Source organism: Crinia signifera, chromosome 2, assembly GCF_055691185.1.
Source record: "Crinia signifera chromosome 2, ASM5569118v1, whole genome shotgun sequence".
NCBI classification, from domain to species: domain Eukaryota; kingdom Metazoa; phylum Chordata; class Amphibia; order Anura; family Myobatrachidae; genus Crinia; species Crinia signifera.
In genome coordinates, this window is record NC_139218.1 from 362440819 (window position 1) to 362453086 (window position 12268).

A 12268-nucleotide genomic window follows, 5' to 3' on the forward strand; every position below is an offset into this window, starting at 1 on the left:
GCCCGTAGATAACACCCGGGGAATCTTACATCCGGATCGTACATAGCACCTGGGGAAGCTTACATCCAGCCCGTACATAAAACCTGGGGAAGCTTACATCCAGCCCGTACATAACACCTGGGGAAGCTTACATCCAGCCTGTACATAGCACCTGGGGAACCTTACATCCAGCCTGTACATAACACCTGGGAAGCTTACATCCAGCCCGTACATAACACCTGGGGACGCTTACATCCAGCCCGTACATATAACCTGGGGAAGCTTACATGCAGCCCGTAGATAACACCCGGGGAATCTTACATCCGGATCGTACATAGCACCTGGGGAAGCTTACATCCAGCCCGTACATAAAACCTGGGGAAGCTTACATCCAGCCCGTACATAAAACCTGGGGAAGCTTACATCCAGCCCGTACATAACACCTGGGGAAGCTTACATCCAGCCTGTACATAACACCTGGGGAAGCTTACATCCAGCCTGTACATAGCACCTGGGGAAGCTTACATCCAGCCCCTACATAACACCTGGGGAAGCTTACATCCAGCCCCTACATAACACCTGGGGAAGCTTACATCCAGCCCGTACATAACACCTGGGGAAGCTTACATCCAGCCCGTACATAACACATGGGGAAGCTTACATCCAGCCCGTATATAACACCCGGGGAAGCTTACATCCAGCCCGTATATAACACCCGGGGAATCTTACATCCAGCCCGTACATAACACCTGGGGAAGCTTACATCCAGCCCGTACATAACACCCGGGGAAGCTTACATTCAGCCCGTACATAACACCTGGGGAAGCTTACCTCCAGCCCCTACATAACACCTGGGGAAGCTTACATCCAGCCCGTACATAACACATGGGGAAGCTTACATCCAGCCCCTACATAACACCTGGGGAAGCTTACCTCCAGCCCCTACATAACACCTGGGGAAGCTTACATCCAGCCCCTACATAACACCTGGGGAAGCTTACATCCAGCCCCTACATAACACCTGGGGAAGCTTACCTCCAGCCCCTACATAACACCTGGGGAAGCTTACATCCAGCCCGTACATAACACATGGGGAAGCTTACATCCAGCCCGTATATAACACCCGGGGAATCTTACATCCAGCCCGTACATAACACCTGGGGAAGCTTACATTCAGCCCGTACATAACACCTGGGGAAGCTTACATCCAGCCCATACATAACACTTGGGGAAGCCTACATCCAGCCCATACATAACACCTGGGGAAGCTTACATCCAGCCCGTACATAAAACCTGGGGAAGCTTACATCCAGCCCGTACATAAGCTTACCCTCACTGGGCAGGTAGATGTCCTCCTGCGCCAGAGGTGTCCCCAACTTCACAGTAATGGGCACGACCATGTCCTCCTGTGCCAGAGGTATGTCCACCACACGTAGAGGAGTGGTGCCGCTGGTGCCGCTGGTGTTGGGGGGCTTCTCAGCACTAATGGGCTGGACCATGATCCTCCTCACTTTGGCAGACTTGCCTGTCTATAAGGAGCAGAGGAGGAGACACCATGAGCTGTGACTACATAACTCTACATAACAGTGCAGTCACTTTTTACCATAGAAGCTCTAGCACAGATCAGTAGATTGAGTAGAAGCAGGAGTTCAGCACCGCGTACAGCGCCCAGTGGAATCAGCTGGAGCGTCACCATTGTGGCTTATAAGTTATTGTTATAACTATAACGTGAGCAGTTATAATAAGATTATAGCAATGTATAATGATGGAGATTAGATCCGCCCAGCTTTTTTTTAACTGTATTTTCACTAAATTTCATATAGTGTCACTAACATATAACCATTGTTAGTGTAACACTCACTGGAGAGTACAAAGTGACTACCAGGGGGTATGCACTATCGCACAAAAGGGGGGGGGGGGTACCCAGTAACTTCAAACCCCACCCCCAGTTTTCTTTTAAACATCTGCACTCGGACCGGCAAAGCCCCGCTCCTCACAGCATAATTTAATGAGTAGCGGGTCTATGGTGAGGGGAAGGGTATAATATGACATAATACAAAAGAATCACGTCAATTTTGCCCCACCCCTTCACACAGACCTGGGAATTGTGGCATTATGCTAGGAATGGGTGGAGCCTAACAATGCAAACTGTCTGGGTCTGACCTCATCCTCCCCTAAACTACAGTAACAGTGAGTGTGTTAGTGACATAATAAATAAATATATATATATATATATATTGAAATAGGTGATTGAAATACTGCGCTTAGCTGTTAGTCCCTCTGGGTGCCAGTATGGAAAGTCCCTTGTATATATCACGGAGGGAAAGGGATACACCAAAGTCCAGATTCCTAAGGACCTGCAGCCTCTTCTCTCTCAGGAAACACAAAGCTCTGGAATCCACAGAGCAAAAGATATCTAGAAATGGGCAGAAAGAAGGCGCTTCATGGTGTAATATTTCAAAGTATGAGATTTATTAAAAATATATTCCCGGATGTAGGTAAGATTAGACTCGTACCACATATAAAAACACTGTGGACTGGGTACGAGTCTAATCTTACCTACATCCGGGAATATATTTTTAATAAATCTCATACTTTGAAATATTACACCATGAAGCGCCTTCTCTCTGCCCATTTCTAGATATATATATATATATATATATATATTGCCACCAATGGGGGGAGAATCAGATGTTTGTCTTCATCGATGGTGCAACATAACACGTGTCATGCCCTGTCCCTGGATTTGATTGGCCCACGAGCTAGTCTGTCTGGAGAACTTTAACTGGTGTCATCCTTACCGACTAGAGTGCCAGTTCGCAGCACCGAAACATCCACATATATATAATATTACATACCTTCCAACTTGACCTACTCCAAAATGGACAAAATGCTCTTTTCTAGATTTCTTGGACTTCTCTCTTAATTAGGGATGACCATCGGTGTGGTTGCCATCGATGGCGATATTGCATGTAGTCATTGATGGTAGCCTTCCACAGTATGTAATTGTGGTTTCACCAACTGATGGTTATCCGTTTTATGTGACAGACTGGCTCATGGGCCAATCAGTTCCAGGGGCAGGGCATCACAGGTGTTATGTTTCACCATCGATGAAGGCAAACATCTGATTCTCCCCCATTGATGGCAAAAATGTATTATTCAACATCAGCCAGAAACCATCAATGACTATGAATTACGATGGTTGTTGGCCATCCCTACTTATTTTAGGATTGCTATCACCTTTCTTAACAAGCAACTAGTTCAACACAGGTGACGGCAATTATAATATCAGAGGGAAGCGCAGGAGCAGAGCATTGTGTCCCTCCTGGAATGGGTCATGTTGGGAGAACCCCATCTTACATCCTGCGTTTCCCCTGGTATGAGGGTCACCAGCAGGGGTGCCAGATCATCCCTTTAATAAGCGCACATATGAATTACACAGGTCCCAGGGGTCAGAGTTCATACCAACTGTCATTACATCCAATGAGCAATCAATATATTTTTAACACAGGATTTGGGGCTAAACTTGACTACTCATCGGACATAATGACAGTTGGCATGAGCTCTGACACCTGGGACCTGTGTAATTAATATATGCTCTTATTAAAATGATGATCTGGCAACACTGGTCACCAAGTGGCATGCGCAGTTAGTGGCAGTTAGAGTCAGGCAGGTGGATGAGCAGGAGGCAGCTACTGGCAGGAGAAAGGCGCACACTGCAGGGAGCCAAAAAGGTGAGAGGGGGTCTCCTGGGGTCACCTATACAGTGCAAAGGAGAAGGTGCATACCCCTAATACTACATACAGGGAGCACCATCTACCCATGTACCCCTAATGCTTTATACAGGGAGCACCACCTACCCATGTACCCCTAATACTACATACAGGGAGCATCACCTACCTGTGTACCTCTAATGCTACATAACAATGAAGCAAATAGTGGCCACCGGTGTCAAAAACACTTGAATTCCCCCCATAGAGTTGAAGAGCAGCGTTACCCTTTTTGTTACATGGATGTTCAATACATGAAAAAAACAACTTAAGTTAAAGTGGAAATGTGTGCACATTGAGAATAACAATACAATATACCTATCCCCCCGTATTTAGGCTACAGAACTGGACAAATCACCACCATATCTGCCCAGAAACTCCCAATATCGGCTGAGCTCCCCCTATGGCGGCCTATGATAATTCTCTGTATGTACAAAGTACAATCCATAAATATAACAGCGCACTTACCTTCCTGCTGGGTGTAGGGATGCACAGTTTACTGCACATGCAGCCCATAATATCAGCTGTATTATATAGGTAACGGCCAAAAAATTAGAGTAGAGCTGAAGCACAAGAGAATAAACTCAGCTTCCTCTCCTGATGCCGGTAGAAAGTCTTCTGACACAGAGCATTTGTGATGTCATAATGATGTCATGGGACAAGATGGCCGCTATGCAGTCAGTTAGTTAGTGTTAGTGGGTATTACTGTATATATCTCAGTGTCTTCTAACCATAACATAACACCGTCATCCAGTACCCTCTTTATACTAATAAAACATTGGGATATTTGTAGCAGTTTTACGATTGGCAAAAGCAGCACAAAAATAGGTACAATACATTTACTATGAGGGCGTAGACCCATGACTACCCCATGAGCCGTGAACCCGCCCCTATGAGCTGTGACCCCACCCCCTTTTTGTACGCAATTATAGGCTGCTAAGGAAACAACAACCATTATTAGTTATACCATGGGGGCAATATTATTTAATTCCTATATTGGGGGAGGTAAAATAAATATATAACAATTGCACAGTACCACTTCTTTAATAATGGGCAATGGGTGTAATTCTCAGCATACAGATGGGGCAGGCTACATCCTGGCTGGCGGATCGCCAGAACGTCCCCGCTGGCGATCCGCCAGCAGCCTCGCCATCCATCAGACTGAGACGCGCGTGCATCTCACGCGCATCTCAGTCTCCGTCGGCGGGGCGACGGAAACCCTGTCCGTATCCGCCTCAGGGAGAAGGACAGGGTTAGGGGGGGAAGGTGCGGGCAGGCGGCGGGGACCCCGGGTTACCGCGACAAGCCGGCGGGGAGCGGATGGAAGCACCGTCGGAAGGGGACGCGCGCGCCTCTCGTGCGCCGATTTTTGGCCGATTTGCATGCTATTCCATCCTTGCACACCCCCAGGTACTATGCGATGGTATGCAATGCGATTTTCGGGAAAATGCCCCTGATTGTACAATTAAATATCGCATAGCATTGCATGCCAGCAAGTGGCATGTGATGCGATTCGCAATGTTAAATGCACCCCCATTGTCAACGACAACCCGAAGCGTGGCGAGTGCAGCGAGCTTGCGAGGGGCGGCGGTAAGCGTCCTCTGACCTTTTCATACCCCCACTATCCACGTCGGCGTGGAGTTTATTATATATAGTGTGGCGAGCACAGCGAGCCACCGAGCCCAAAGCGTGGCGAGCAGACGCAGATCACTTTACATGTATTCCGCGTCCCCTCGCCGCGCTTCGGGTTCGGTGGCTCGCTGGGCTTGCCACACTATCTAAAATCAACTCCACGCCGACGTGGATAGTGGGGGTATGAAAAGGTTGAAGGATGCGTACCGCCGCCGCTCGCCACCCTTCGGGTTGGCGTTGATAGTGGGGGTGGCGTTGACAATGGAGGGGCATTTAACATTGTAAGCACCCATTAGGGTGCTTGTACATTTAAAAATCGAATCGCATCACATGCATCGCATGCCGCTATATTGCATGCAATGCTATGCACTACGATGGAAATCGGGGGTGTGCAATGATGGAACAGCATGCAAATCGGCCGGAAAAACTTGAAAAATCGCATCCGATTTTTGCATGCGATTTGCTGCCGATTTCGCAGGCGCCCTGATAATACACAAGTACCGAAAATCCTTATCTGTGTAACAAATGTTCTAAGCTCATGCAAGTTTCCACATAACTGATCTTTAAACCATTCTCTCCTTTTTGTTCTGCAATGTGAGGATGGATGGAATAATTATTTACCATGGTGCACTGCCCTCCGAGCCCGAAGTGTGGCGAGCGCAAGCGGATACCTGTGAAGCCCGCAAAGGGATGCGTTTACCTGTGAAGGTATCCGCGTTCCCTCGCGGGGCTCGCTGCGCTCGCCATGCTTCGGGCGCGGTGGCTCGCTGCGCTCGCCACACTATTCTATTCTCAACTCCACGCCGACGTGGATAGTGGGGGTATGAAAAGGTCGTAGGACGCGTACCGCCGCCCCTCGCGGGCTCGCTGCGCTCGCCACGCTTCGGGTTCACGTTGATCGTGGGTTGGCGTTAACAATTGTGGGTGCCATTTCACACTTCAGGGTGGCTATTTGGCCTCTGTGGGCCATTTAACATTGTTTCCTATGGAAAAATCGGGTCAATTGAGGCATTGAACATGAAAATCGGGTCAATTGAGACATTTAACATTGTTCCCTATGGGAAATCGCGGGCATCGCGTCGGTCGCGTCACACCCGATTTTAAGTGCATTCAATGCCCGCGATGCCCGCGATTTTTTTACCTGCGATGCCCACGCGGGCGCCGTGCTAGGTAAAGAGTACCTTTTTTTTTCCATGTCAACAAAATCAAAGAGTATAAAAAAGCAAAGAAAGTGATAGCAGGCAAAACAGGAGCGACTTTATCTCCATGGTAAGCGGAGTAAGTAAATTGCCCCCCAAGTCCGGATCTCATTTCTGTAAAGAAAGATACAAATACAAATTGGATAGTGTAAATATTGTGGCACGTTCTCTTTAAAACTCTTTGGGTGAAATTTAATAGGATGAGAGATTTAGAAAGTGAGAGATTTGGTAAGAAATCTCCAGTTTTTTTAAAGCAGCAATCATTTACACTTCAAAATCACACTGGTTTTGCAGTGTAAATGATTGCCGCTTTAAAAAAACTGGAGAATTCTTACCAAATCTCTCACTTTCTGAATCTCTCATCCTATTCAATTTACCCCCAAATAACCATGGGTCTTATTCTGATCGGTGCGTACTTTCCCGAATTCTTTCGGATCGCGTTTTTTAGCCGTCTGCGCATGCGTGGGGAACGCTATGCGCATGTGCCACGTATGGTCTCCGTACTTGTTCTCACTAATACCGTACAGAAATGTGCACCGCAATCATTCGGCCAATATGGGTGTGTTATGGGCGTCATGCGGAATGACACAGGGGCGTAGTTTCAAAGTGGGCTAAACTGGGCGGAAACATGGGCGGACACGGGGGAGTACACATATTTGGGTAGGCGTGCATTCGGACAGCACGCCGAATGCACGCGAACAAAAAGGGTAGAAATGTGCGGTGTCCAAAAGGCTAGTATTGCTTTGCGGACACCACTCGGTCATGCGCTAGGCAATCGGAATGCCTAATCAGGACGGACGCAACACAACCAATGTCAGCTGAACCCAATACAATCACCTACTTTACTCATTACTTGTTAATGACACGCTTCTCACTGCTACAATTGGAAGCATTGCAGCTTAAAGGGAACATTACATGCTGCACTTGTCACACACTTTTACACTGCAAATAATCAACACAACTTAATATTAATAATACTAATACACATGTCACTTCTGCGTCCACGCACCCGCTCGAATGCCGAGTCTCCCTGCTGCACAATACTGTCTAGCACACGGCCCCACGTGGACAATTCAGCCGCGGACATTTCCGGCTGCTGCTGCACGGGCCTGCTACTGGGGCCAGGTGGCACAGACTCCACAACCTCCTCAAGAGAATCTGGACCAAGCGGTGGGGATGCTGTTGAACGAGAAATTACCAATTACCACACATTCCATGCCAAATTCAAAACATCTACTTATGGCCTGCCAAATAATTACCTTCAAGCGTAGAAGCCACCACTTCCACTGGGGACTCGCTGTCTATGGTGCTCACCCCCCGGACCTCCTCCACTGCAATGCAGCACTGGGCCATCTCTTCCAGGGGGGTGAGCTTCAGCTTGCCAGGCATGGGGCCAGCCCCAGAGGTGTGGCTGTGTTGCCACCGCTCGGTCAATTTCTTCTTAAGGTTGCCTTTGAAGTCGTGCCACCTGCAATCAAAGTGTACATATTAATACATGTAACTCCTCATGTTTGCTGTAGCACCCATTGCAATATGAAACATAATACAACATGTGCCTACTGACACCAAACTTACATTATATTCATTTTTAAAACCAACCCTTAGAAGATACAACAACAGTCACCCTCCAATAACTATCAATTCAATGTCATGGCCAACATGTCTGTGCCTCCAAGCAACGTGAACACCCATTGACCAACTCCATCTAATATTGAATGTAAACATTACTGGACTTGTACTGCTCAAATGTAACACACATGTACTTGCCTCTTCTTAACGTGCTCCGCCTCACGAACTTGTGGAGCCACTGCATTAATCTCCGCCGTTATCTCCTCCCAGATCTTCCATCTCCTTGTGTGTGTCAACTTTACCGCTGGGCACTCTATTAAATCACGTGCCCGGGTCACCAGGATGTCAAGCTCCTGCGGTTCAAATGCCATGTTTCTTGTGGTTGGTTCCTCTGTTGCCCGACTGCGGCCACGGGCACGGCCACTGGCACGGCCACGGGCACGGCCACCGGTTGGTGTACTTGAAGTGCTGGGCTGGCTACTCTGTTGGGAAGCCACCTGCTGTGTTCCCAATGATTCTGCTGATGCTGAGGATGGGCCAGCTGCTGATTGGCCTGATGTTAATGGCCCTTCGGGCTGCTCTGGGTTGAGGGTGACATAGGTGGTGTTGGCTTCCATGCGGGACAAGAGATTCTGCACCACCTGTTCTTCCTCTGACTCTGAGCCAGCCATGTTTGCAACAACTGTTTGCCTTTCTAGGACAACTTTAAATACTATTTCTGTAATTGGCGTTAATCAGCTGCAACCTGCGTTCCGTACGGCCGCGTTCCGTACGCCAGCGTCAACCGTGCGGCGCATACGGGACGCCCCTTGGTGTGGAAAAATATTTCTCAAAAACCAGGAATTCTGAGTAAGTCAGATTTAGTAGCTAAATGCAGATTCCAACACCAATTACAAAATAAAACAGAGGTCACACATGAACTGTATATTTGAATGTACATCTGTACTGTGCACTTGTTTGGTATGTACTGTAGTACAACTGACACTACCCATTCCATATGTCAATCCAGTCCACCACTTAGCCACAAGTAATCAGTGCTAGCATCCAAATCACATGTGAAAGCACTCCAAATTCAGGTTGGATGCTAGCTACTTTTCATTCCACCTCTGTAGTAGGGGCCAGTAGAAGGTAAGTGTACACATGGCAGCATGGGCTAATTTTTGTAAAAGGTCTGCCACTATTTGCTATGTTTCTGCTGCATAGCTTTCATTATAAAATAGCTGTTTAGAACCTTGTGGAGTTAGGTGTAAGTGTCTACTGATGCAGACTATTTCACCTGGTGCTTCTACCCATGTTTGGTGGATGGTATAGATTATATATAATGTGTTTCCATCTTATTTTACACTGTCTGTTTAGGATGGGTGTGCGATGCAATGGGTTAGCCGTCTGTTCTGGCGCATACACGCTGTTAGTGTAAAAATGAACAATAAAGTTAATACCAAATATCACTCTGATCAACCAATGACAGCACATGATTGTTTGATTTGTGCCATTGCTAAGATGGCGGCCTATGGGAGAGCAGCCCCATTCTCTTCCGCGGAGCTGCGAACTCTGGTCTCCGTTATGGAGACCAGGCTGGGGCGTGCCGGCCCTTTTATTTCAAACCGGCAGAAGCGCCAGGCATATGCATTGGCCCGCAGGCGCATATTCGCGCGCACCCAGGTGCGCAGGACCATCGCACAGCTGGAGCGGCGATGGTCTGATCTCAGGCGGCGCCAGCCTGATAAGCTCCAGCAAATACGGGCCAGCATTGCTCGATGTAAGTGTTTACCCATTAAATGCCCAATTGTACAATATTGCTGACATGACCATTTTTCAACCAATAAGGTAACCTGCCTGATCCATGAGTTAAATATATGTGTGCTACTTCCTGTTTGACACCCTGTAATGGTCATAAAATATGTTATTGGGGAGGATTAATGCTTGTGATGCTTACAATGGGCCAAATGTCACAGCATACCTGCCATGTTACAGGCTGTGTTTTGTAAAGGCCACTAAGGAGCTGTTTGCCTGTACAATTATCAGTACTTATAACCTTTGCATTTCTAGGTTGATAAGGCTTAATACAAATTACCACTAATTGGCACTTTTTTTATTTATCCCAAACACAGCACGTGATCGAGCAAGACAGGCCCGGGAGGAGGCAGAGGCGTCCCAGGCCCAGGAGGAGGCGGAGCCAGCTATGGGCGAGGAGGGAGAAACTGAAGAAGGGGTGGCGGAGGAAAGGGATGAAGTGGTGGAGGATGTGTGGGCAGTGGAGGCGGAGGTGGTGGCTTTCGACCACGAGGTGGCAGCCGAGGAGGAGGTCGTGCCAGCCGAGGAGGCCCAGGAAGAGGGGGAGGATGAGGAGGCCTGTGAGGTGGAGCAGGCGGCCGAAAGTGGTATGTATACATAAAGAATCATTATTCCTTTTGTCATCCACTATTTGATATGTAGCACTGTTGATTCAAATGTGTTTGAAAATACTATAAAGGCAAACAACAAATTGGGTAGCAACAGACACACTTTGGGGTTAGATAGGGTGGCCAAACCATCCCTTTCATCCTGGACACATATTAATGACACAGGTTGTGCGGATGGCTTTCAGGTCGATTTTAAGTGCCACTGAACCTGTGTAGTTAATCTGTATCCAGGAAGAAAGTGATGACTTGCTCATGTAAGGGTTACATGTCCCTGCTGGTTGCATACAATCTGTAGCCTCATCTAGGTGAGTAGAGTTTACTGGTGATTGTTCTTTGTAAACTAGATTCAGTATGGCATAAATGGAGTATGGACAGGCGTGGCTTAGACTGGAGTAACAAGTGGTCAGTGCCCCTGGGCCCTCCTCTAGCTAACCACCCCCTTCGGTCTGCATGTATGTTTTGCACCATAATTGTGTGTTGATTTGGTCTTGTAAGCTTGCAGCAGGGCCCTCCTACCTCCAAGTCTGTATGTTGTTACCCAGTTTGTTTTATCACTGTCTACTATTGTAAAGCGCAACGGAATCTGCTGCGCTATATAAGAACCTGTAAATAAATAAATAAATAATGCTTTTGAGCATGGGAGTGGGTTAGTGCTGCAGCTTCCCCTAACTGGCATTCTGACAATGATTTCTGGAGCAGACCATCAGCAGCCAAGCCATGCTTGATTGCACAAATGTACTGAGCATTCCTGAGAGTTGTGTAACTCCCCTGCCAGGCTCCATCATATAACAGACAATGAACTTTGTTTGCCGAATTTTGATTGGTGCAGCGCGTGACATGCTTCTCACAGCTTTGTCATGGGTGGGTTTGGATTGAGAAGGAGCAGTATGACTGTGAGGTGTTTGACAGAGTAAAGGGTAGAGGGCCAAAATCAGGCTTTCCATGTAGTATGTATGCATGTATGTATAGGTGTATATCTCATTTATATAGTTATATATGTGTGTATATATATATATATATATATATATATCTCTATATATATATATATATATATATATATATAGAGATATATATATATATATATATATATATAAATATATATATATATATACACACACACCTGTCACAATGCATGTTTAAAAAGTAGGTTTGACTATGTTAAATGTATGCATGAATATCATTAGTCATTTTTCAATTTGAATTTCCTCCACAGATGAGCCTGCCCAAGCAGAGGAGGGTCGCCGTGGGGCCCTCCTTCGTCTGCGAGGCCTGATGCGCCAAATGTTGGCACTAATGGACAGCATCATTGATGCCGAAAATTAATTATGTGTTTTTGAAATGTGTTTTGTAATAAATCGTTATTGAAAGTTCAAAGTTGTCAGTGTTTTTTTCTAACATGCTAAAGTATATGTGTGGTACTTATGTAGTATCTGGGCTGCCGATTTCTAAATCGGGTACATCGCATCGCATGCGACCATCGGATGCGATGCAATGCGATGACCCGATTTTTCCATAGGTATCAATGTTAAAATGTCCATTTTAACATGGAATTCAATGGGAAAAAGGGGTCCTTTTCATACCCCTACTATCCAAGTGGGCATGGAGTTGGATATAAACCTGTGGCGAGCGTAGCGAGCCACCGAGCCCGAAGCGTAGCGAGCCACCGAGCCCGAAGCGTGGCGAGCGTAGCGAGCCCCGCGAGGGGACACAGAATACC

General features: G+C 47.1%; 1 protein-coding gene across 1 annotated transcript in view; it reads left to right on the top strand.

The window, feature by feature from the left end:
* LOC146059198 (uncharacterized) overlaps positions 1–11894 on the top strand; it is a 28777-nt gene extending 16883 nt beyond the window's left edge. The window contains exons 3-4 of the mRNA XM_083171320.1: positions 10261–10530; positions 11765–11894. Coding sequence (XP_083027446.1) covers positions 10332–10530; positions 11765–11874 — 309 coding nt within the window. The 5' untranslated portion in view covers positions 10261–10331 and the 3' untranslated portion in view covers positions 11875–11894. The remainder of the gene's footprint in view (positions 1–10260; positions 10531–11764) is intronic.
* The last annotated feature ends 374 nt before the right edge of the window (positions 11895–12268 follow it).